General features: G+C 44.9%; 1 protein-coding gene across 2 annotated transcripts in view; it reads right to left on the minus strand.

Annotated features, from left to right (window-relative positions):
- Window positions 1-26,522, minus strand: part of WWC2 (WW and C2 domain containing 2) — a 199,498-nt gene that overhangs the window by 37,211 nt on the left and 135,765 nt on the right. For both annotated transcript variants that reach the window (XM_027598679.2, XM_027598681.1), the window contains 10 exons: window positions 23,337-23,483; window positions 22,229-22,302; window positions 18,324-18,566; window positions 12,702-12,791; window positions 11,252-11,871; window positions 7,827-7,956; window positions 7,189-7,269; window positions 7,007-7,093; window positions 3,791-3,983; window positions 2,046-2,210 (listed from right to left, as the gene is read on the minus strand). In XM_027598679.2, the coding sequence (XP_027454480.1) occupies window positions 2,046-2,210; window positions 3,791-3,983; window positions 7,007-7,093; window positions 7,189-7,269; window positions 7,827-7,956; window positions 11,252-11,871; window positions 12,702-12,791; window positions 18,324-18,566; window positions 22,229-22,302; window positions 23,337-23,483 (1,830 nt within the window). The remainder of the gene's footprint in view (window positions 1-2,045; window positions 2,211-3,790; window positions 3,984-7,006; window positions 7,094-7,188; window positions 7,270-7,826; window positions 7,957-11,251; window positions 11,872-12,701; window positions 12,792-18,323; window positions 18,567-22,228; window positions 22,303-23,336; window positions 23,484-26,522) is intronic.

Here is a 26,522-nt window from a genome sequence, read left to right on the forward strand (position 1 = left end):
AAAAGTAACACTAAACTTTAAAACTCTCAGAAGAAAACACAGGAGTAAATCTTTATGATGTTCGGTTGGGCAAAGTCTTCTTAGATATGACATCAACAGCACAAGCAATGTAAGAAAAAAACACATCTGGACTTTTCTCAAAATTTAGTATTTTCTACTGCAAACAAAACCATCAAGAAAGTGAAAAGAAACCCATAGAATGAGAGGAAATGTCTGCAAGTCATTTATTGGATAAGGGACTTGTATCAAGAATACATGAGGAACTCTTATAACTCAATAATAAAATAATAATAAAGAGATAATAATCAAGTAAAATTAAAAAAGATGAGGAACCCACCTAAAACACAAAGGATCCAAATAGATAGTTCTCAAAAAAATTTTTTAAAATATTCTAATGACCAGTAACTCCATGAAAATGTGCTCAATATCCTTAGTCATTAGGGGAATATAAATCAAAACCACAATGAGATAGCACCTCACACCACACAGCATGGCTAAAATCAGAAAGACAGATTAATAACGGGGCAAGAGCTGGGATGACAGGAGCCCTCGTACATTGCTGGTGAGGATGTAAAATGGTGCACCCACTGTGGAAGACAGCTTGTCATTTCCTCTAAATGTTAAAACACAAGAGCTACTATATGACCCAGCAGGTCATACACCTAGATATGTACACCCAAGATTAATGAAAATGTACGTCCAAACAAACTCTTATACAAATGTTCACAGCAGTGGTATTAATAATAGTCAAAAAGCAGAGACAGCCTAAATGCCCATCTGCTGATGAACAGAAAAATAAAAGGTGGTATATCCATATAATGGAGTATTATTTGGAAATATAAGGGAATGGGGTACTAATACATGCTAGAATATGGATGCACCCTGAAAACATGATGCTAAGTAAAAGAAGTATTATCCCATTTATATGAAATGCCCATAGTCAGCAAATTTATAGAGACAGAAACATGAGTGGCTGCCTCGAGGGAAAGGCCTTAGGGAGAACAGGGAGCTACTGCGAATGGGTACGGGGCTTCTTTCTGGGATGACGACAGTGTTCGAATACTACATTGTGGTGATGGCGGCCCAGCTCCGTGAATATACTAAAAACCACTGAACTGTGAGCTTCAGACGGGTGAACTGTACGTTTTCAATGGAGGAACCGTATGGTATGTGAATTACACTGCATGGAGCTGTTAAAAAAATTTACCCACAGTGCGACCATCACATCAGCACACTCCAAGGTCCAAGTCCTATTTCATCATCCTGTGCGCCTTACTCTGTGTCGACCACAAAGTGGGGCGTGTGATACCAGCTCCACCAGCACGCTTGCTTTCCTTTCTCCACCTACCACGACATCCACTGTCGTGCCTTGCACACAGGAGATGATCAGTAATTATGTGACTTTTGCTTGGTAAACTCTTTCCTCATAAATAACCGAAAATGAACTTGAACTTGGTAACAATATTCACAGATGCCAAGTCAGTGATGAATGGCTTCCCAGAATGCCCCCTGTAAATTTTCTGAAGTGTCGAATGTGGATGATTGTTGGTTACAACAGTACAACTGCTGATTTATAACAAGCTTAATAGAAGATATTTATCACTTTACTGCTGTAACAAATAGAAACTAAGACGTTCTTTAGCCTTAGTAATTTAACGTCTGCAAATGATCTGAGTTCCAAATGTATAACCTGACAGTGGAATCAAAGATGTGAACACGACATATCAAAGTATAAATTTAAAGCAAAAGGTTTTCCGTGGTCACCTAACCCAGCTAAGACTATGCATCAGTTTATTCTGATGGAAGGAAGTGTGAGCAGAAATGAGTGATTCTTTTATAAACTATACTTGAAAGGAAGCTGGAAATTATCTTTCATTCTGGTTTTGTCGTTGTTAGGAAGCTGGGAGGAAGGGGTAAGCTGGGGAAGGATGGGTAGTGCAGGCGAGCAGGAACACACCGGTTACCACAGCATTCCACATTTCGCATTATTTCCTTTAGTCCTACGGCTAAAGTCCTTTAGCCTTTTTACCCCAATTTGGACTCACCAAGTCTATAGAATCTATTAATGGCTGATTTGGTTGAAATACAGAGTCCTCATTTTCTTCATCATTCTTTTTACAAGACATTTGCTTGGAAGGAAGCAGGTTATACCACAGAGTGAAAATCTCGTTGGAAAATGGTAAATCAGCCAGACTGATCTGAGTTCCAGCCTGTGTGAAATGAAGGTGGGGGGGAGAGGGGGAGAAAAGAAGAGAAAATAAAATGTTTAAATTCACATTTGCCTCTTCTCATATAATTAAGATTATGCGGCAAGCCTGTTGTAGGGTTAAACAAATGCAATACTCATATAAAGCATTGGTAGGTTTTTTTTTTTTAAACCTGAAGGTGTGACTAAGTAAGAAATAACCCCAATCTAGAAGCCAACCCTAGGATTATTTTGTGAGATACTATTTTGCTAAAACCTAATGACTGAGCATGCAACTTTTTGTAAGTAGAATTATTTTTTAATGAAAAGTCAAAAAATAAATTAAAAAAATAAACGATTAAGCATAAATCATAATGCCTCTTATAATATGCTGTAAGAGTCATTTGATTATTACTAACAAAAACCCATTATCCAGTATAAAATTCAAAAACAAAAACCTTACTGTGGTTCTTAAATGAGAGACCAGATAGCAAAATTTTTCTTTGGATTAGATGAATGTCAAAGAAAGTTTTTATATTCCAGCAAATGACACATATGAGCCAGGATCTAGTTAAACAGTACCACTTTTTTTAAAGGCTATTAATTAAGGTATTTACTAACTTTAAGGAGCTTCTGACACACATATCTATTGTAGTAATCTGACCACCTACTGAGTCACTATCTTGGCTTTTTTTTTTATTGCCAGGTAATATTATCAAATATTTTTTTCATATAAAGAAAAGGAAATATCAACCAGAAATCTATCATCCTTGTAAACTTTGTTCATCATGAAGCTTGTTTTTGTGTTTCCTATTGTACCGCGGAGAAAAGTTCAACATGAAACCTGCGCTGTTGTTTGGACACATGGGCACCCCCTCAATGTCTGCATTGGAACACCTTGTGTAACTTTTCTGGTGTATAATGGTTTTCTGGTTATTATGTACAATGGTGTGTTAAACTCACCATTAATTAGACATGAAGTCTCTCGCGTGAGCATTTAAACATCGTATTCCTCTAAACAGCAACATTTAAGTCTTCCTAGAAGCTATAATACCATGGCTGGGGGGAATATAATAAAGGGACTGGATACTCAGTCTCCTGCCTAATTTAAACTTATAACAGTGAATTACGTGTGGGATGTCTTTTTGGTATCAGGCTCCATCGTTCACTAGCTTCGTGACCCTGGACACATTACCTCTCTTCGCAGTTCTTTATCTAAAAATAGGGGTACTCATACCTTCTCCCCTGAGACCGTCATGAGGATTAAATGAGATAGTGTACACCAAGCACCCAGCACAAAGACTCCCGTTGGGAATAACAAGCACGCTCCAGAGCGATCATCATGACAGAGGTCAAAGGGCAGAACGGGAGATAGATTTTACAGAAAATCACAACTAATAAGCAGATTTGAAAGGTCCTGAATAAGAAAATGAAAACCAGAAATCACTGCTTCTGATAAAAAAACGAAACCACCACTGGCTGTGCCCGAGGCGCTGGGCAGATCTGTGGTGGTCCCAGGGCTGGCGAAACAGCAACGAGAGAGTTCTTCTCAGCACACCCCAATCATGGGTCTCCGGCGGTAAAGGGAACTGTGAAATGACCTACCAGGCATTCTTCACTTCGGTGTTTACTAACAGAGCAAAGATCTACTCTCAGTGTTTTCTGCTGTAAGGCTGTTTGGGAAATGGCCACTCGGAACATATCATTGAATAAGATGGATTCTGTGGCTGGATGGACTCTTGTTCGAAACAGACAGCTGACATCCATCGAGGAGGGAAGCAGAGCAACCCTAAAGTATCTGCAAAGAACAAGCGTGAAATGGATTTTACAGGTACTTCAATTATACCAGATTCGCAGCTGTCGTCTGAAATCATCTGCGAAAGAGAGAAACACAGGGGAACATGGGGTTCATCATCAACTGAAAGCTTTGCTGTCAGAATGGGCCCGTCCGTGCTCAGCGGCCCAGAGGCTCTCTCTTCGCCCACCCATGCTGACCGTGCCCCCGGGCCTGCCGCTCCCCACGGGGCTGCAGCAACGAGAGGACCCGGGAAGAGAAGGGGAGGAAAAAAAATCCGTGGGGCAGATGAATTTAACGTCCCTCCTGCCTGGGGACAGCCAATTCCAAAGTAAAGTTTTCTGAGTCTGGGAAGACGGGATCATGCTAAGCAAACTTTGTCCCCAAGAATACTCACCCCCCAGTATTAAACAAGGGGTGCTGGTGATCATTTCCCAGGAGTGAAATACATTACCCTACTAGTGAAGAAGAACGGCTGAGGAGCATATTGTGAAGCAAACTGACAAATGTTATTGTCCAGCAGCACAGAAGTTTCAGAAAGGACAAACCGTTTCAAGAGGCTTATTGCTTTGTAAATTTCAGAGGAAGACTTACAGAAAACCAGTAACTTCTAATACTACTTTCAGGCGATTTTTTTCTAAAGCACACGTTACATGAGGATTCACAATTCTTAGAAACGGCATGAAGTATTTTCTTTTAAATCCCGGAAAGAAAACGCCCATTAAATCCCTCCCCCACTAATTCCCGCCTGGTCTAATTCCAATTCTAAAAGATGCCTTTCTCCTATTGCGAAAACTGTAAATTCACAGGCAGGACTGAGGGATGTCCTATTATTTCCGTATTTTACATCAGACTGTAAAATTGATGATGCAATATGTATAATTATGGAATTATCAGAATATACAAACTGATTATGAAGATTCAGCCTTAGGGGACTAGGGAGCCTTGGGCCGCTGCTGTTAAGGCTGGAGATTCGGCAGAAGAAATGTGTGTTTGAAAGCCAGGAGGGGAAGTACACTGCAGAGCTGCAATGGAGGAAGCAATTCTCTGCCTCTCCAGACCCCAGTTTTCCTCTGTACCAGTGGCCTAACCACTTCTGCGGCCCCAAAACGTTTCCACGTGCAGAACAGTTTTACATGGTTAAGAGCCAAAGGCACGGGGGAAAGAAGGTAGGGGCGCTTTTCCTTTCATTCTGCTGTAGGTGGGGTCTCTCCACACTGAGTCAGGAGCCAACCAGCTGGAGCATAAGCTCTGCTTGGTGTCACTAATAACCAGAAAGTAAAATTTGAAGTTAAGGGGGGGAAAAAAGATCGATTTTAAGATACTTCATTTTTGGCAGTGTCATTATGTAGACCAAGGCTTTTATGTAGGGGCTTAAGAACGTGGCGCTAGACATCTCAGGAAGGTGCAGACCAGTCAGACGAGTAACTGCCCACGAGCTGGGGGCAGAAGAGCCCACTGCACTCACTGACATCGGTCCTCAACTGTGCTGGCTGTCACCCTACCTCAGGGGCACTTTGTGGCTTCCCAGGAGGAAAGTGAGAGGCACCAAGATTGCTTGGCAGCGGCACATGTGCCAAGCCCTCACAGCACAAGATTAAAGAAGATGCGTGTTCTCAGGGACTTCTGGGGTTTTCTCCTGGACTAGTGGGATGGCTCTCCCTGTTCACAGGTGCGCTCCCTGGTGGAGCGGTCTTCTCCCAGATATGCCGTCCTGAAATAAAAAGGCTGCCAACGCTCCAATACCTCAGCCTACTCACTGGGAGGGAGAAGTCACAGATAATATTGTCAGGGCCGTCTTCCCTGCGTACTACTACTGACTGGCCTTCCGATTCTCAGTTCCAGGAAGCAGGCTCTCTGGGGTGACACAGACACTCCGCAGTAAGCCTTCCCTCCTCCTGGTCTCCCTGTTTACTGTGGACGCACCCCCCCCACCTTGATTTCAGGAGATCTTGCAGCCTGCTCCCCTCCTGGAATCCCATTCCCCTCCAGCTCTGATGACCGTCAATACCCAGACATCCACTGGCTCTCTTCTTCTGCTGTCTACTGAACAATTTCCATCTAGCTCTATTTTTATTTAGATCCAGTTTCTATTAGATCCAATTCTTCAGAGTATTCGGATAGGAACTAAAAAGTAAACCCACAGGGAAAACATCCAGAACTCTTACATTCACTTTATTAAATGCCCCTCTCATTGAGGAATATTCTTCTATCACTAAGGCAAACATCCACCTGGCTGGGTACAGCGTCTTGGGGGCCACCCCTCAACGGCTCTTTCTTATTTCCAAACCCTTACACTGGCAGACTGAACATATTATTAAGTGCAGGGCTACAGACAGAGATCCTGGATTTTAAGTCAGAGGCGTTAAGATGAAATCTGGCTTCTTTCTGGTGGTCTCCAGCCATAGGCCTTTAAGAGAGCCCCCAAAAGTCTGACTCCAGCGTGTGAATGGTGGTGAAGATCGCTAGAGAAACCTGTCAGGAGAGTCCCAGGCAACAGGCCACATAGCATCATGACATCACTTAAAGTGAAGTAACTCTAAGAAATTCATGGTCACGGGGAAGTGAATGCTTGACGCTGTGGAATGATATTCTTACGTGTAGCATGATACGGTGTTTGGCAAAGTTGTATTGATAAATGAAATGTAATCACTACATTTTCACGTAGAAGATCAGAAAATTACTTTAAACCAACAGCAGGCATAATTAGGCAACACCAAACATCTTAATTCAATTAAAAGAATCGGGCCGCAACATAGCATAACACAGAATTTCTGGCTGAAAAGGGAGATTAAAAGAGTCTTGGTTCCTAAGCCTAACAATGAATTGGCTGGATGAGGATCAAGATCTAGTAGCTTTTTGCACATTCTCCTTCTTTTCGTTTGACCCACTGTGGATTGAGGCTTGACCGCCCCTGCTGCGTCTTTTCCACGTCCATCTGGATGAACTGCTCAATCCCAATGTAAAAGCTATCATATGTGAACAATGTTCAGTACTTCAATCTGTCCTTTGCTACTTTTACTTACACTTTTGAAGTATGAGGTATCAAGAAGGCATGAAGATTTCGAAGTTGTGCTAAAATCACCATGAAACTTGACCTTTTTGCATCGTATCTGTCAAAAGAGAAGCTGATGAAACAGGGAAAGAGCACAGGCCATTTGTCCCTGCACCGAATTCTAAAACTGCCCCTCCATGTGCGCTCCCTTACCTGAGGCCGACCTGCACCTGGGCTGTCTCCACGATGGTGACATCCCCTTCGCTGTAGGGAACATCTTCAACTTCACTAGGCCTAGGGAAAGGGCGACAGGGGGTGTAGGTGAACTGTTTCCGAACAGGGTCCTGATTGTTATGGTTACTCTTTGCCACTTATTGATTCTGAATGAAAACCTGAATTAACAGCACTCCTCCAGCCCCCAGGGGGATCTGACCCCAGTGAAAACTCACTCTTTTACGTATTTCTTCATCTTTTCAAGAGGAGTCTGCCTCTGAGCCATTAAGGGACAGACTTCCTGATGCCTGACTTTCCTGAGCCTCCCTGGGGTACGCCACACCCCGAGACACATTCCGGGCTTTCAGAAATATACACGAGAAGATTCATGTGCCAAACGGGTAGTGGCAACTCCAACATTCTCATTGAGTTTTAAGCCTCCAAGCGTGGGATGTTTTCGGTATACTGAGATTTTCAGGCATTAGCCTACCGCCCTTCTACTGCAAAGAGTGGACTCAGGGCTGCAGTATGCTCACAGGCTGGAACCCACACACACGGCTATAGGAGGCTGGAACCCACACACATGGCTATAGGAGGAGAGACGGTGTAACCGAAAAGTGCTCCTGCCGAGTCCTTACTGTTTCACGAAAGCTTCGTAGACCCCGCTGTCTCCAGCCACAGACTCATCGGACACAGCAGCTGACACGCAGGCCGTCTTCTCCCCGAGCAGGTGGATTACTCTTCTTTTTGGTAATGACTTTTCCATATCTAGGGAGGGGAGAGTGAGCGTACTAATTAGGATTATTATTAGGAAAAGTTAAGTATAAAAATACACACGTGGTTTGGTTATGAGAAATCCCAAAGTATCTGCATCTGAGCATCGAGGATGTTACTATTGGAGTCGACAGATGTGGCCGATTGAAGGCACCAAGACGTGACAGAGGTCCCTGGGATGCCAGCTATTTTGGTCATCATTTGAGAAATACGGTTTCTCTCCGTCCTGAAATACGTGAAGGGAAGGGATAAATGACACACATTCCCATCGGTCCCTTGCTTCTCTGTCAGGGATTCACTGCAGTTACCATCTGCTCGGCGGCAAGGAGCAAGCTGCATCCCTCAACTATTAAAGACATCTGTATAATAGAGAGCATCTACTACCCAATGGCAAGAAAGTTTTCCGCCTCCTTTGCTCTCCCCTTCTCTGCACACACCATATTCTTAGAACATCTCCTGTGCTACCACGCTAACAGAAGTTAAAGGAAAAAAAAGTCTTTGACTTACAGAATTCCTCACCAGCTAATACCATTAGGAAAAAAAAAAAAAAAACAACTTTGTGTGCTACTGAATCTTTAGCACCAACGACCACTTAACTTTTATCTCGAACTCATATTCATACACTGCATCCTGTGGTGAGCAAGAAGCATTCATTTAAAGCTGCGTTCCTAGGTAATAAGCTGCGAGCCTGTGGAGTTCTTTTATCCTCCAGCGAGTGAGCGGGGACCAGGATTGGTATGCATTTCGCCCCCCTTCTGAGTCGTGACTTTACATCTTGTTAAGATGTTTAAGTTTTAAGGCTTCAGATTACAGGATTGATTGCTGCATTTTCCCTTTCATTTCTGGCAGTGGGAATGCTTTTTCCTTGATGATGCAGTGCCTCTCTCCGCCCAGCCCCCTTTGTGAGGGGTGAAGGTGATGACATGATTTATTGATTACCCCCAGGAATATCCACGGCGGCTGAAATTGACTTTGACAATGACAGAGACTGACTGGAAGGACTTCGTAGTCATTCCAGCGCGGTCTCTGTCCTCCAGCAGGGACTGGCGCCGGAGAGCGGGATGTGCATAAAGGAAGCCAACTTTGCCTGCGGAAGATTCCAGAATGCTGAGGGAGACGAGCGGCGACACGACCCCGGGCCACCCGCCCCCCACGCGGAGGTCAGACACCCCCGAATGGACCGAGTGCTGGTATTCTGACCTGAGGAGGTTTAGTCTTTACGGTTAAATATATGCTTTTAGTTGTTTTCCCACATGGCACTCAATACTCTTTCCAAATAAAGCTCTCGGGTATCATTCCTTTAGGGTGAGTTTTTAATAGCAGCTGTCTAATACAAGATGCATTTGAAAGGTAAAAGCTCTATCCTGGAAGCTTTGGCGACACCGGGCTCTGGGCAGACTTCCCAGGCACAGCAGCAGACCCAGTGGCAAGAGCAAGGCGAGAGCCAGGCAAGGAAGCCCGCGGACCCAGGTGGGGTCGGACCCTGGGCGATTCTCACGTGGGTCTCCCCCTCATCCGGCCGCTGGCCTCACCGACCGGCCCCTCCAAACTGACTGAGCATTGACAAGGGGCTGCTAGAGAACACTCGCAATACACGAAGAATGAAAACAGCTTTGACATGTTCAAGATCCTTCAAGTCCAAAGCACAGAAGCATGGCAGAGAAAACACTCCAGTTTCTTCTCTTGCTTCTTCTTTCGTACTTTCATAAATTTCAGTGGCCCGTGGTAGGAACCAGGCTTAGCACCGTCTGTATGGATTATCCGCATACAGTAGTACCAACGACATGAACCGAGAGCAGAGCACCAAGCACAGTTAGAGGCTTTCGCCATGTTCCGGCATCAATCCTCCCAGTACCCTGCGAGGTAGAGACTTGGTCGTTCCCATTCTGCAAGTGAGAAATACCAAGGCTGAGAGCCGGGGTAATGTGCTCGTGCTCGCTAAAACCAAGGTGAGGGTGCAGGCTTGGCTGGCTCCAGGAGCAGAGAGCATCGCTCTGCTCCACACACTGCACTCCTTCCTGGGGGCGGAAGGGAGGCCTGACCACTGGCTTCTGCTCACCTGGAGCCACTAAGTAAACACCACCCCTCTGCTCATTTTCTCTGCCGTGGATGATTTCGATGACACGTCACTTGGAGCCGTGTGGCCCCTTCCGGGCGGTGCCAAACAGACCGCACTAATGTCCCCTGGCTCTCCAGGCTGCTGGCGGGCGGGGTGTCGGTCTTCAGGATGGGAAACCATACACACGGGACGGATTTGTCTCTCTCTCTCTAAACATCGAAACTGGCCAATCAGTTAAGACTCCGAATTTTCCGGACCAGAGACACAAAATAAGGAGGCTTCTTAAAGCGGCAGGAAAAGACCTGTGAAGAGGCCTGGCCTCTTCTGTGTGGTGGACACACGGTGACGTGCGTAGATCTGAGCGCGGCTCCTGGGGACCGGCCCTGGGGCTTTTATTTCACATTTCGTTTCAGGCTGGCTCCGAAACGGACCATCGTCCTCAGACCACAACTACGGTCCTCTGCCAGCAAGGGTACCATCTTGTGCTCTTTATACAACCACTTCTAATATGGCGAAAGCTTCCGCCCTGTAAAGGCGGAAGGGATACAGACATTTAAAAAAAAACAACAACAAAAATGAAATCCGCCCTCTGCTTGTGTCTGGGCGCACGGCGGCAGCAGCGAGAGCCTGGTCCTGGGCACACTTCCCCGGGTGCAGCTAGTAATGCGGCCAGAAGATGGCGGGGTGCTGCCACTACATCGGACCCGGCTTGCTCCGAATTCACTCTGGGCAGAAAGGGAGCGTCTGGCGAGAAACAAAAATCCTATTTATATAGAATTCCCTGAGCAATCTAAACACTGAACCCTGGTACTAATTAGCTGGTATGCTAAAGGCCTTGGTTTTAATCTGTTTTAGGCCAACTTTTAGAAGAAACCCTCTTCTTTTGCCTTGCTATTCCAGAGCCCGAATCTATTTGGAAGTATGAAGGATGTTCCTGAGACATGTCCCCAGTCGGCTGCCACCCTCCAGAGGGTTTCTGGACGAGAGGACAGGCACTTCATGATTAAAGCTAGTGAGCAGGGAAGGCGACTTTTATTTGATAAAGAAAAAAAGGTCTAGTTTCCAGGTATATCAATAAAAACTCCTCCTCCAAGGAAGCCGAACTGAATAAGCAGCGCAGAGAGAAGGGGGGGCAGGCAGCACAACCGTTCCTGTGGAGAGAACAGCCCTCCCCCCATTCTTCTTGAGATCATTAAGAGGGAGCAGGTAGAAGCAGAGGTGTCCGCTCACCTGTAGTTCCTTCATACAACGGCTCCCGGGCACATTCGCGGAGGTCTTTATCCTCTGACAGGGACTGGCACACGCCTCCTGAATGAGAATCCAGCAAGATCTGACTCTCGCCGAGGCTGATGTCTGCAAAATGGCTACTCAATTCACAGTCTTCAAAGTCAGCAGTGAACCGATGGAGAGGGGCATCGTGAGCAGACGTGGGGAACGCGCCTTCCAGAGCCAAGGGGGAGCCGGGGGGAGACGGGGAGGAGAGGGAGGACCGGGAGGACAGGGATGCCACGGACTTGGGGGCCTCAGTCCGTGGCGGGGTGTGGCCTGGGGCTGCAGCCGCCGCCCCGCAGGGACCGCTCTGGCCGGGCTGCCTGGGGGACTTGACCACTTCATTTTCGTGGATGGTGGTGATGGGTCCAGAAGGAATGTAGCCGCCTTTCTCCTGCAGAAGGAGGTCCAGTTTGCACTGATAATCCGTGTCCACCTGGTCGCTCTGACTGGTGTAACAGAGCTCTCCGGAACTGAGGGAGCTGAGCGAGCCTCTGCTGGAAGTGTTCAGAGACCCCCGGCTGGAGGCCAGGGAGCCCAGGCTGCTCCCGGACGACATGGACAGGGTGCTGGCCGAGAGGCTGAGGGGAGAGGAGCACTCGCTGTGAAAACCGGGATGACACAGAAAACCCAAGCACGATGCCCGCCACCCCCTCCGGACCCCGGAGGGAAGGAACCCAGTGGCACCAAATAACATGATGACCGCGGAAAAAGGAACCTGCTATTAGTATACCACCTACTGCCATGTTGACTCATGGACACTTCCACCCTGGCTCTCCACATAGCAATTCTATTCGGACTAAAGATCGAGTCCCTTTTGCAAAAACCAAAACAAAGAAAGTGATGAGTACCCATTGATAAATCTACCTGCACAGATATCCAGTAGCAAGTATGCAGTTTAATAATACGGAAGGGGGAAAAACAGCATACACAGTACAGAGTATCAGTGTAGTTATTCTGGTTAAAGAATAAAGCTTTTAATTTTGAGAGAGAACAAAGGCAAGCTAATAAAGACAAAGAGGTTTCACACAGGCCCCTGTCTCCCTCAGGGTGTGCGTACTGAAGGAGTGAACACGTAGCTAACTATTTTAAGGCAAATCTTTCCTCCTCCTCCCTTTTTAAAAGAAAGGGTGATCGGTAGAAATGTGTCATATCCTAAGTATGGATTCATAGCTAAAATATATAAAGTATATCTTCTTCCCACAATATCTTCCGCCTATGACCCTGGGGCTCATGAAAAAAAAACCTTGTGACTTTAAATTTGATCATCCAAGTTTTAATTGTAACCAGCATAACTATTTTATTTACTTTTAAGCAGGTGAAAATAGAGAGAAAAGTAATCCAGGATGAACCAAAACACGCCTGAACGTAGTCAAGAAAAACTTTTCCCTCAAGAACCAAGCAGGCTTACCTTTTAAGTTGTGAATGCAAATAAGTAGTTAATTTAGTAGTTTCTTCAAGTTTCTGTAGGAGCTCTTTCCTTCGCTCTTCCAATTTCAATCTAGAAAAAAGAAAACAGAAACGAATTTATTTCTATGTAATTATAATAAAGCACAGAAACGGAAGGAAAAGATTCTTACTATATAAACATTATGTACCACGAGGGGGAAACCCAAGTGAATGGACGGGAGAGAAAACAGAACCACCAGCAAGAAGCAAAGTGGGCGGAACTGTCCACAGCCACGCCAAGCGAAGAGGAAGATCTATCCTCAATCAACATTACTGATAATTTTTAAAAAACTGGTATTCTAAAATTTTCTTAAATGGGTAAAACAAACAAACAAACAAACAAACAAAAAAACCCTTGTGCTCTCGTGAGGCAGGGAAACATAGTGAGGAGGAAAACCACAAATCACTAATACAGATTGCAGAATCCTTCTATGGGCCTGGGATTTGGGCTTAAGTTACTATAAAACACTTGACAGGAGTAACAAAGAACTGTGAAAGACCGTCCGAAGTGCTGGAATTGACGAGGACTGCTCCCAACTGACATTCAGTGACAAAAATTCCAATCTTACTTTGATGAGGATTTCAGCGATTAAGAAACAAATTAGTCCATATTGCCACTGTGAGCTCATTTGGGTTTAACGGTTTCAACAAGGAAAAGATACAAAAGTGATTTCCCTTCCTACTATACAGCACATCTCATTGCCCGCAACGATTATCGTGAAATTTCACCCACATTCAAGCGACCAAGTTTGTAAAGAAATTTTGAGTATCGGGGAACTGTGTACGTGAGTGAGTTATCTGAAAATATATCAAGCGTAACGTCTATGTCACCTGAAGGTCTTTAGACATCCCTGGAAGGAGCCCGTCCAGAGTGGTCAAGGACCGCAGAAGGGGACCCAGAAAACCACCGTGGTTTCTGGTGGATTTGCGGCTACCAACCATGTGTCCTTAAACAAGTCACTTAGTCAAGGGGTCCCAGCGTTCTCATCTGCAAATGGGCTATTAAAATCCTACTGTGTCTGTCTGCTAAGGCTGTTTAAAGGGATCAAATGGAGTGATGTATGTGAAAGTGCTCTGCAGACATCAAAACACACCTTCCTTGTTCAAAGTCTCAGCATGCCTTACAAGGTGGGGATACAAAAATTAGTTATTTTTCTTTGGAGAAAAATAAAATTTCCCTAATTTCTAACCTCTTTGAAATGGATGTTTTAGGCGGTAAGGAAACATGCCCATATTTTATTTATAGCTATCTATCCTTTGATGTGTCACCAACACAATTTCATTATATGTTAAAATAAAAAAAGCAATTCTTGTCATTTTGTTTAGTACTTCAAAGTGTGATAAATTCTTACTTCCCAGCTTTCAAAGGTGTACTTTGAAAAGGAGTACAGTCCCTATTTTTTTTTTTAATCTCTTAAATATAAACAAAAACTCAACATGGAAAAAATTAATACAATTTAGATGAACTGAATTAGAAGGCAAAGGTCTGGAGAAAGCCCCCAAATCTACCAAAATCCATGTCTTCTGAAACAGGAGAAACATTTTTGAAGGAAGTTTTAAAACTAAATACTGCACAAATGAAGGCTTTTCTGGTGTGGTAAGGAGGCTTCAGTATGACATTAGTGTGTTTCATGCTGAAATTTAAAATCCAAAGCTTTCCCCATCTCAGTCACAAGCGATGGTCCTCATTCGGGCCTCCTCCAGCAGATTGCTAAGGCCCTCTTATGGCTTCGAACTGCTGAGACCCGGCTTCGTGTTCTTGTTGGCATGCTCCCCAGTCAGATCCTAAGCTCCCGGAAGGCAATCACTAGCTCTTTCTCCCTCTTCCGCCCAGGCTGCCTGAAGAGCCCGGCGCCCCTCCCAGCGCTCCCTTGTGGCTGGTGGCCGGTGTATCTAGGTAACCCCTTCACTGGGAGAAGAATAATCAAGGCACTCAGGAGCCCTTCCAGTGGGGTGGCCTTCTTGGATCAAGCACGCCACTCCTATCTCTGATGTCATCACGGAAGGCAGAAGTCTTCCTCAGATTCCAGGTGTCCTTTGTAGGAAGCATCCTCCCCAACTTCCTCTGGACCAGGGAGTAGAAGAAATTGCTCAGGTATCAGCCCCTTCAAGAAGGTGCATCTCTGTCCTCCAAGCCCTTCTCCACAGTGAGAAAGGATCTTCTCCAGCCGGCGCCTAGAAGATTCCTCTCCTGCTGGTCCGACTGACCCACACTATCCATTCATCTGCTCTTTGCAAGACAAGGGCAGTGCCTTCACACTGTCCTTTCTCTGCCCTTGTGCCCTGAGAGAGAGAAGCACCTGCCCAGTCTCTACTGATGAAGACCACCCAGAACTTTCCATGTAGGGAAAATGTCATGTCATCTATAGAAGTAAGAAGTTCCTTTTCCGTTAAAAAATAAATGACACTCATACCCCCACTTATTGGCTTTAAATTTTTTTCAGAATCAGAGACAGAAACATTCACATATAATTAAGGAAAATTAAGACATCTAGGTAAGAAGTAAGACAAAACTCTCAGGATCTGTGAGAAAATATGGAGCAATGTTAAGATCTTATCAGCTACAGAAAAGCACAGAGGTTTTGGAATTTCAGTAGCTGTATGGAGAGAACATGGAAGATGTGTGAAAAGTCCCACACAAAATGACATTTTTCATTTGAGAGCCAACTGTCTTTGCTGATGGTCCCCCACAGTGAGCATCTCCCTCTTCCTGGAGGGCTTTATGACCCACGGTGGGAGCTCTGTCACTGCATTTGAGCGCTTGGCCTGGTGCGGGGCGGTGCTGGCCACACACGGCCGGGGGACTCTGGGGTCATGCTCACCGGCTGAAATTCAGGTGAGCTTAGCTCCTTCTGAGACCAACTTTCAGCACTGATTCAGAATCTTGCCTGAGGCCACCCCTGAAATAATGAGAAACCTGCCATGTAAATGGAAAACGGGACAATTTGGGAGAATGCAGAAGTGGTTTCTATGGCAGTTGGGTGGGTGCCAAGAGGAAACTGAAGGATTTAGAACTGGTGAAGCATAATTTGTTTTATGATGAAACAAAGTTTTACACAGTGAATCTTATTTCCCAGAAGTATCTCCCCACACCACCTGCTTTAGGGCTGAGGAAGCACCGTGTTTAGAGATATTCTCTTGCTTTCTAAGGCACCTTGTTTCAGTTTAACAGTAACAATAAACAGACACTACATACCTAGTACATACACTAGGTGAGAAGAAATAATGAAGATCAAGAAAAGGTAAGAGAGTACAGGGGGGCAAGGTAAAGCCACTGAGAAGAACAACAAAACCCAGAGCCACACCATCTGTGTCTACTTGGAAAATAAAGGACTCGGCGCTCCCTTCGGCAGGCGGCTCTGCTCTTTCAGACACGTGAGATGCTGGGTTTGCATCCAAGGAGAGCAGTGAGAAAACTAAGTTGCTCAAGCAAGGAAGTATTAGTCCCCTCAACCTTATACAACAACATAATGACAGGGATTTGGCTTCTGGCCACCAACATACGACAGATATAAAACACAATTATATACACGTCCCTTCCTGCTAATGTCCAGTTGTGGGAGACCGGGGCATGCAGGTATCATAAGTTAGAGGGACATTCAAACTGTTTACTCCCCATCTGAGACAAACCCCATGGCTGGATCTCACTGAAGATGTAATTATTTTATATAAGTATTTTATAGCTCCTCTTCCTGATGAGTTAAAACCTACTGTTTCTGCCGGAATTTGGACAGTTATTATATGTATTATGCACAAACCAAAGTACAAAAGCCAGAACAAACTGTATTTTTAACGTTACTTCATCAGTCATTTTTGAAGCTCTAGCCCTTAAAAAAAAAAAACACACAAGACATCATGCCTGTAAAAGCTGATTAAACAAACACACATCTGTTTTCTCTCTCCCAGAACAAATCTAAAGGCTGTTTCTAGGCCCTTCCCAGATTCACACACTACAGAGAACAGCTGAGACGCACTCAGTGCGTTCCACACATATGATTAGGTAACAGTAAGTGTGACACAAGGCGCAGGTGCCCTTGCTGCTTTATACGTGGGCCACACAAAAGCTACTCATTTCGTCATGTTTACTGGTGATTAGCAACCTTTTATCCTACAAATTTAACACCTATAAACACAGACACGACATCAAGGTAATTCAGGAAAACAACGAAAGTCTGCCCCTCTCTCCCTTACTTTTGGATCCTTCTGGTCTCTGTTGGGTGGGTCATGTCCCCACCCCCAGCCCCCCCACCGCCCCGCCAGCCATGCTCACACCCGCCTTGAGAGTGAGCCTTCAGTCGGCACCACTGGACCAAGAGGTCAGGGCAGCCGGGGCAGGTGGGCGATGAGAATGCTTTCAGATGGTAAAGGAACGTAGGCTGTAGAGGCTTTTCCTCCTGACTCCTGCGCCTGCTCTGTACGGCCGCCGAGCTGTAGCTCTGCCTTCCCTTGATCACCAGTTTCAAACTCACAAAAGTCAACTCTCCCCAGATGACTAAACTCAGGGTAGGCAAGTCCGCATGCTAACACCGAACCAGCAACGTCCGAGGCTTTCCCTCCCACCATTCCCCGCACCACACTTCAAATGCTCCGATATTATGTAGACACACAGCCTTACACGTTCATGGAGGACAAGGAATTAGAAGGCAAGAAGCCAAGAAGTTAAAAAAAAAAAAAAAAAAAGAAAGGCAATTAGATTATGGCTGGGTGTTTTAAACTTACTTCCAGTCACTTGACATTATACGGATGTGACCTTCCTTCCTGTCATCCTGGGACAGGCACTGCACCTGGACTGCTGGCCTACAGGACGGGTGTGCAGGGGTCCCAGAGGGCTGCACGGGCTGTGGCTTGTGGCTGGGACAGGGGTGGGACCATACCTGCCAGCGAGGCCGGGACCCGAAGGCTCCCTCACACACGTCTCCTTGGCCAACTGCCACCCAGACGTTCCCCTGCTTGACCCTGCGGCTGATCTGCTTACAGAACTGGATTTTCTTGGATTAAATGACCCATTCGCACCTTCCCCCGGAAAGATCAGAAAACCGTGTCAGGTGTTTCCCTATACATTTTCACCTGCTTCGCAGGAGGGGCTCGACTGACAGACAAAATCCCAGTGAACATTTTGTGACCTGTTAAAGATATCAAAGGGAGCAAGTTGTCTTTTCCTTGTGAAATGAAAAGCAATAAACTTTTGCATTCTTGTGAGTCATAAACCCCCGAGTAGGAAGCTGCCGGCGCTGTAACAGTCCAGATAATCTTTCTTATCAGAGTGCGGTAGTTTATAGCCATTGTTACCAGACTCAGTCAGCGATGGACTGCATTCCTGGTTTCATGTCCACATTCCTTACTTACTCAACATCTGTCACGGGCATTTTCGCCTTCCTAACGAACAGAAGAACTGACACCGCAGGCTATGAGGAGGGTGTGCTTTATTGCTCTACGGAAAGAAGGTCCCTTTGTGCCGGCTCTCCGTCCACCGGCAACAGATGCGACGGAGATTTCCAAAGACCTGGGGGACCTGGCCTCCAGGCACAGCTCAGACTCCCGCGCACGGCCGGACGCGTCCTTGTCCCCAGGGATGAAAACGAACCTCTCGGCCAGAGCTCGGCTCGGTGGACCCCTCGCGGACAGCAGCTCGTCCTCCAGCCGCCGCCTCTCGCCTTCCAGGCGCTCCAGTTCGTCTCGAGTGCGTTTCTGCGGGGTGACGAACTGAAGCTCTTTCAGAAGCTCTTCCTTCTCGTGGATCAGCATCAGCTTCTCCTTCTCGATATCCAGAGCCCCAGGCCACGTCTCGCTGTCCAGTTTCGACAGTTCAATTTTTAAGTTGGCCATACTAAAAATAAAGTGGTAAGAGAGGGATGCACACACTGAGAACTCTCAAGAAAGCGAGAACATGAACCAGGCTAAGTTGGGGGGCTGGGTGCTTGCTGTCCTGACCTTACTCAGGGGTGACCCTCCCCTCCCCGGAGGCAGGGGAAGAGCAACAGCCCCGCCCTCCAGACCCTGGGCCCGACTTGACACCCGGCTCTCGTCCGCTGCCTCTTCCTCACCTTTCCAACACCAGCAAGCACACCGCCTATCTGAAAAAAGGGTGAAGGTCAAAGTACACTGAAGCTTAAAAAGCAGAGAGCTCTGGGAGCCGCGGGCGGCCGCCCCGATGTGTGACTGCCTGGGGAGGGTGACAGGAGGGATACCTGGAGAGCTTCCGTTTTATTTATTTTCAGTTTTAGTTTTTTTAATAAAGATTTTATTTATTTATTTATTGAGAGAGAGAGAGAGAGAGAGAGAGTGCACAAGCAGGGGGAGCAGGAGAGGGAGAAGCAGACTCCCTGCTGAGCAGGGAGCCCGATGCGGGGCTCGATCCCAGGACTCCGGGATCATGACCTGAGCCGAAGGCAGACGCTTAACCAACTGAGCCGCCCAGGCGCCCCCGGAGGGCTTCCATTTAAAAAAAAAAATGAAGGTAAATGCTGTCTGACAGGACATTACTATAGATTTTGTTCCTCTGGGTAAAGATGCTGTCCCCCAGGAAAATGGTAGTCCCCAGTGTCTCATGGGCAGCAACTGGGATGTGAGCCAGTCAGGGAAGGGTGGGGGAAAAGAGAGAGCAGTGGCTCAGCCAAGCAGTATTACAACAAAGTCAATCCAGCACGTTCCACGTGGCCAAGGAAAAGGGAGCAGCCCTGCCCTCCCGGGCCTCCTCCGCCAGAATCCTCCTGCAGCTATAGCTGTGTGCTGTGCAGTCAGTGTGTACACGGTTTCTTGAGCGCTCGCTGAGCCAGCCCTGTAGATGTGACTGCATGGACCCGGGTGCCCTCCGTGCACAAGAGCCATCCAGGAGCGCCTTCCCCAGCACGGACGGGCAGCCAGCACAGTGACTGCAGGTACTGGAGGGCAGGGGGCAGGGAGGGGAAGATGGGAGGAGGAGCAGGAAAGACCCGCAGAGAGGAACGTCACCCGCTGCATCATTCTGCCTGACCTCAGAGTCCACCATGTCGCGAGCTTCCCGCTGAATGGTCAAGTTAACTTCTGACAGAATGAGAACGTTCTGACCCCCGCCCCCCAAATCAAACGACTTGCTCCGGGGCACTGTGGGCACTATCGGGATGGTTCGCAAGGCAAATGGCACATGGCTGTTTTGACCATCAGCACCACATCAAGGCAAATTATGAACACAACTGGTGTTGGCACAGGGGATCGGTACACCTATAAAAGAAAAAAAAAAGCTGGACGATCCCTGTGGATACTGGTATAGCCCATACCAGAATATGAAAAATAGAAAGAGGGCATTTTATTTTCCTTTTTAATGGAAGAAGTTGTAGGAGGGAAGAAAAAAGGTAAACAAAATAATGTTATTGGAACAAAGATGGAAGTATAACCACATTCTTGGGCCACAGTTTCTTGTTTGAGTTAAAAAAAAAAAAAAATTGCCCTCCACCGGCACCGTGCATACAATGTGCTTCTGATTTCTACCCAGTGTCTGCACTCATGATAGATGTAACATCAGCTATTCCTCAGCCAAAACCACAAAACCATACACAACTGTCTCAGTGTGCGAGAAAATTAATCATCAAAATGCTAACTAAGCATGATATTATTAGCTTCATTAAGCACATAAAGCAAAGGCTGGAGGAGAAAACAGGTTTCAGGGAAATACAACCCGCCTCTTAGAATTGAAGAAGAGAACATTTTCAACAGATGCGCAAACCCTCGAGATTTACCTTCTCATCAGCATTGCTAGTAACTTTAAAATAAAACCCCAAATGAGAACAGGACAGCGAAGCAACCAAATGGGAAAGAACCAATATCTTAAGTTTTGATGCGACTGAATTAACAACTGAACTGGGAGCAACAACATAATGAAGGAAAGAAAGGCACCTATTACTTGTGGGATCAGGCGTCAGGTGGGTCTTGGATTTTATTTGGAAAGGGTACACCAAATCTGGGGAAGAAGATATGATGAAGGTTTCCAGGTACACTTTCTAGAAAGATGGAATAAGCTGTGAGCAGCCAGAGTAAAGCGAAAGCTCAAGCTGATCCAAGGGAAGCCAAGCTGAGCCCCCAAAGAACCCAGGGGCACGAGGCCTCGTTCTCCAAAATTAATTCTGAGTTATGGCCATTCTCCTTCAGAAAGCCAGACATAGATCCTGGGCTTTGTTTACAGTAGAACCCAGGAGCTGTGGCCGCTATTGGGTTGGTATGCTCACAGCCAGAGGGCCACAAAATCACAAAGCAGTCCTCAATCCTTATGGTGGGTAAGGCGTTTGCCTGGGCTCCGAGAAGCAGCCAATAAAGTATATAAAATGTTTTATAACCTCAAGAAATGTATACTCTACCCAGGAAAACTTATAGGTATTGAAATTAGCTGAGTGGAATGTTGTCCAGAGAAACTGACCTGCTCAAGCACACACGGTTAGTAATTTGTAGAACAAAGTTTATGGGTTGTTTTTTGTTTTCCAGTCATCAAAGAACTAAGTAATATTAGTAACAGAGGCTACAAAGAGGCAAATATGGTATTTAGGCAAATCAAATAATTGTTATGTTAAAGCCAGATAACCTCCAAGAACTTTGGCTAATTACTTTTAAATAATCCTCATCACCAGTAACAATGGATATACTTTATTTTCTATCTGATGGTCTTATGATAGCAAACTATGACATTCTAGCAGGTTCTCAGCTGAGTTTTCCATGTTCTCGAGGAGGAACATGATAAATTTCTCTATCGCCTCCAGGGTGGTACTGTGGTTTTTTTCCCCCAATGTCTTCCTAAATAATAAATCAAAAGCATTTTTAAACTCTAAAAAGGAAAATAATGAAATCAAATAGATCAGTATGACCCTCTCTCTCAAAATGAGCAAGGTGTCCATATTATGAAAACTAGTTGAGCCTGTCTACTGGATGAGGAGGGAGAAGTCTCCTGAGCCTGCCCCAACAGAGTCACAAGGTGAGGAAAATAAAGCACAGGGTTCTAAGGGTCTAGAGGATAAACGAGGGAAATAAGAATCTTTCCTCCTTTGCCCTAAAGTCAGTTACCAGAAGAGATATTTCGGCATCTTCAAGGACCTTGGCGGGAAGTCCTCCCCACAAAGCAAAGGAATTACACTTATTTACCTCCCAGAGGTCCTCGGCCTCTAAGTCCTGTACCCGAGCCACTGCATCATGATTCTTTAGAGACCGATCTTCCCGCTTCTACTTGTGAGTAAGTACTGGACAAGCTCAAAGCTTCTTTCTTCCAGAAGGGAAGGGGGCAATTTCATGCCCACACTTGTCATTAATTCTCCCTGTCCTTCAGCTGTGGGCAGGGGGGAGAAGCCGAGCTGGGGAGGGGGGGGGGTCTGCAATCTTTACATCTAAAAACCTTCAAGAGTAACCTTGGTAAGAAGATGTTGGGGAGCACCCAGCAGATGTCACTATAGGAGTAAAGATTAATTCTGGGAAAGAAAATACCATTTGAGCCCACTGACCACTGAACATGGAACAGCTCCCCGCTATTACCTTCTTTTGGCTTCTTCATACTGTAGGCTCAGCCTGACCTTTTCAGCTAAATTTGATCTACTTCTCACTCCGATCTGGTAAAAAACAAAAGGGAAAGAAGTCAACTAACTCTGCTAATGAATGAAGGTAAACTGCTTTTGTTTCTAAGAAGCACAAGTCATTGGAAAACTAAAGAAGAAGGTCTTGAAATTGGGAACACCAGTTTAAAAAGGCACTTACTTTCTAGTCTCAGTAGGGGCAAAACATTTCTTTTTAATTCAAGCTTGTCTGTTTTTCAAAGACTTTAACATCATTTTCTCCACACATTAAATTCAAGATAAAAAGAATTAGGTCAATGTTTCTGGTATCTTAGAGTTTACGAAGGGTGTACAGGTCAATAAAATTTATGAACTGAAACTGACTTCCTTGTCTCCATGAACCCCAATTTCCATCACTTAGCTTCTAAATGCAAAGGACATAGACTAAGTAACTTCATAAACCAATTTTTGAAACAGGTGAGTCCTACTGTCGCTCTCTACCTGTTTTATTTTCATAGCACAGAATTCAAAGAAGCAATAGGGAGTACGAAAGTGCCTGGGACTGGACTAGAAGAGTATCTGCTAAACGGCGTCCCAAAGAAGAGAATGCAAAACAATTAACAGTAGTCAAACCACACTAAATATTGTCAAACGCTGGGCATAAGCCACAAATTAAACGTTTTAATATAAACAACCTTTGAGCTACAAAAAAAAAATTTTAAGGCATATTTTTTTGTTTCTCATTAGCCTCAATGTTTAATTGAAAAGGTCTGAATTTCGAAGACCTTAAATGTAATAGGAAAAACTTAAATTCTCATGCATCTCTAACCTTTCAATAACGTCTCCAAATAAATACGGTCTGAGAAAGTTTGAACAAAGCCGTCCATATGGACAGATCCTGATATGTGTGGCACCCAGACAGAAGAGATAAGGCTCTGATTTTTTAAAACCAATCTAGAAGTAGGAAATATTGAGTCCACACAGCTGCAGGGCAAACCACCTCGCTCGCTCCTGTCCCACTTGCCATTCGTACTGTAGATGAGGCTCGTCGAGGACAGCACTGGGGCCAGCCCTGCCACGTGGATACTTACATCTCCAGAAATGCTTGTCTGTGACCCAGCGTCAAGGGTCTGTCTGGACAGAGATAAACGGGAGTTCACAGGACTGGATCTCAAGTCTGGCTCGGATGTGCCAATGTTCTGATCCAAATGGAACCGCTCCTGCAGCTTAGCAAGACTCTGTTGAGGAAACACGAAGTCCTACATAGAGCTTAACACGTTAAGACGAAAAACTTCCCCAGCAGGTAAACTCAAACTGAAAGACACGATCGTCATAGAAAAACGACTTTAACAGGTACTTATCATTTTAAATTACTGAAAAAATAAGATTAGAATGATTTTGTACATACACAACGTGTGACTTTGGAAGTATGTGAAATCATAATAAACGGGTTATCTTACCTTCCCCAAGACAGCATGGGAATTATTCACGCTGTGTATAATGGCATCTTTATATGGAATACGTGCATTTCTTGTTTTTAAAATGTCATTGAAAAGAGCTCTATTTTAAAAAGACTCATTTCAACTACTCACTTCATGCGGCAGAAATTATGGAAACATGGAATGCCTACAATGCAATCTCATTGTAGATCTAGCAAGCAAACTTCCTACTTAGCCGACTTCTATAATTATGCCACTCTACATCGGGACGGAACCAAAGGGATTATCTGCTCCCACTAACGTCAGAGATGAGGAGACTGAGGGCCAGGAGTTGCGGTCCTGGCGGCTGATCCCAAGCCTGTCCTTACGCCGACTGCGTGGCACTGCCAGAGGGATAATGTCTGGTCTTGTAAAGTGAATGGGCCTGCTGTCGGCGCCCACACTTAATACACTGAGCTTACTTTATTTTATTCATTTTTAAAGATTTTATTTATTTATTTGACAGAGAGAGAGAGAGAGAGCACAAGCAGAGGGAGAAGCAGGCTCCCTGCTGAGCAGACAGCCCGACATGGAGGCTCAATCCCAGGACCCTGGATCATAACCGGAGCTGAAGGCAGACGCTTAACCGACTGAGCCACCCAGGTGTCCCGAACTGAGCTTACTTTAAAGAGAGGATGTGAGCAAGTGAAAGTATTAAAAAGGAGAAAGATCTTAGCTACACTGCTACCAACCCTCCCCCCTCATAAAACACTAATAAAAACGGTAAGAAACTCGTGATTACTAACTTTAAGAAAAGCCAGGATTTAATCCTGACATTTATGATTCTTAGGATAAAAAATGAGAAATGTCCCCCCAAATTAGAAATCTCAGAGATCTGATTTGTGCCTTTTACCTAACCTTCTTTATTTTCTTTCAAAGGAATATTTATGCAAAATACATGTACAAGAGGAATAAAACTCATGCGGTCACATCAAATAATAGACTACAGAAAAGAACAAAGAAACCTTTTAGTGACTTTGGGCAAGTCTTTTCTATTTTTTCATCAGTACAGAGAAAAGACTAGTATTTTTCAAATCTGTCTGTGCCGACCATGCACCTCATCAATCTAGTAGTAGGTGACGACTAGCATGTTTTTTGACGAAAAAGAAGAGACTAGAAAATTAATTCAGACCACGTTACTAGTATTAAGAGTATTAAGAAATAAGTATTAAGAAATATGGTGTGTATGTGTCCAAACATGAAGACATTTGTGTATGACTGGGTTGTCATTAGAATGTATCTCTTACTGTGGGTCAAAGAGGTCTGAAAGTCACAGAAACTGCCCACCTAATGTCCTTCTCAGCTCTACTGTTAATTCAGACCACGTTACTAGTATTAAGAGTATTAAGAAATAAGTATTAAGAAATACGGTGTGTATGTGTCCAAACATGAAGACATTTGTGTATGACTGGGTTGTCATTAGAATGTATCTCTTACTGTGTGGTCAAAGAGGTCTGAAAGTCACAGAAACTGCCCACCTAATGTCCTTCTCAGCTCTATTGTTGATTGCCCTATCTACTAATCAATTGTTTTCTATGCTTTAGTAATTGAAAAGGAATCTAATCTTTTAATTTAATCTGGTCCGTGCATAAATCCAAATTTCTTCTTTACGGGAACAATCAAAGATAACCTAAAATTGCTGAATTATAAAGTTCCAATGTAAATTTGCTCAAGTTCTACTAACTTTTTCCAAAGGATCTATGGTGTGCATTTGAGGAATTACTGATTTAAATTACTGATTTAATCATCAGGATCATGGTGGAACAAAATAAAAATACATCCAAATAAAGTTTTCTGTGTTCCACGTATATATTTTTAAAATGCCATATTCTGGAGCAAGACTACCTAGGTATGAACCAAAGTCCTACCACTTCTGAGCTGTGTGACTTTGAGGAAGTTACTTAATTTTTGTGTATGGCAATTTCCTGTCTGTAAGTGAGAATAGTATGTGCCCATCTCTTGGGTTGTTGTCAGAATTAAATGAACTACTTTCATGCAAGGCAGGGAGAAGATCGCCCAGCACACAGTCAATGCCTGTAAGGATTTCCTATTAATACTATAATCTTCTCTATTTGATCGCTTCTTGCAAGTTATTTCAAAATTCCCTAAATGCAAAATTGTAAGTGTTTAAGAATATGTACCTATATTCAATTGACATTTTGAAAACTGACATGAAGTAGTTGAATATAGTATTTAAAGGTGGGGTTTCTACTAAGAATGCAAACATAGCCACTGGTTCTAACATTTTCCTCAAGACACAGACTAAATCCTTACTCAGGGTTCCAAATATCTGAAATACAAAGAATTCTCAGGTCTTGTGATAATTATGGGATGGAGGGAAAGGAGGAGGAGGAAGAGATACACTCTTCAGAAAAAAAAAGAAAACTCAATCCGACTAAACCTACTGAATATAGATATTTAAAAAGCAGGATACTGATCACTGAATGGTTGTTTGTTTTACACACAAGGCTGGATCCCTGGGAGCTAAGCCCCCTGGGCTGAGAACCGGTCAGGTGTAACAAGGGGATCTTCTGCCATTAGCAACTTTCTTAGGATGACTAGATGGGTGTCCCGCAGCTGGGTCAACACTCCCCAACTCTAGATAGCACCTCAGAGTCACGTGGGGTGGGGAAAAGCTCTTCTAAGCTCCTCATATACCCTCCCCGCACTCCTCAAGGCATATCCTCTGCTCACTGATGACACGTGACGTGCCCTTTCTGCATCCTGGGCTGAGGATCGCGGTTTAGACAACCCTGTTTATCTGGGTTCCACACGAAGTTTTAGTGAGTTGTAGGTGCA

Source organism: Zalophus californianus, chromosome 2 (genome assembly GCF_009762305.2).
Source record: "Zalophus californianus isolate mZalCal1 chromosome 2, mZalCal1.pri.v2, whole genome shotgun sequence".
Taxonomy (NCBI): domain Eukaryota; kingdom Metazoa; phylum Chordata; class Mammalia; order Carnivora; family Otariidae; genus Zalophus; species Zalophus californianus.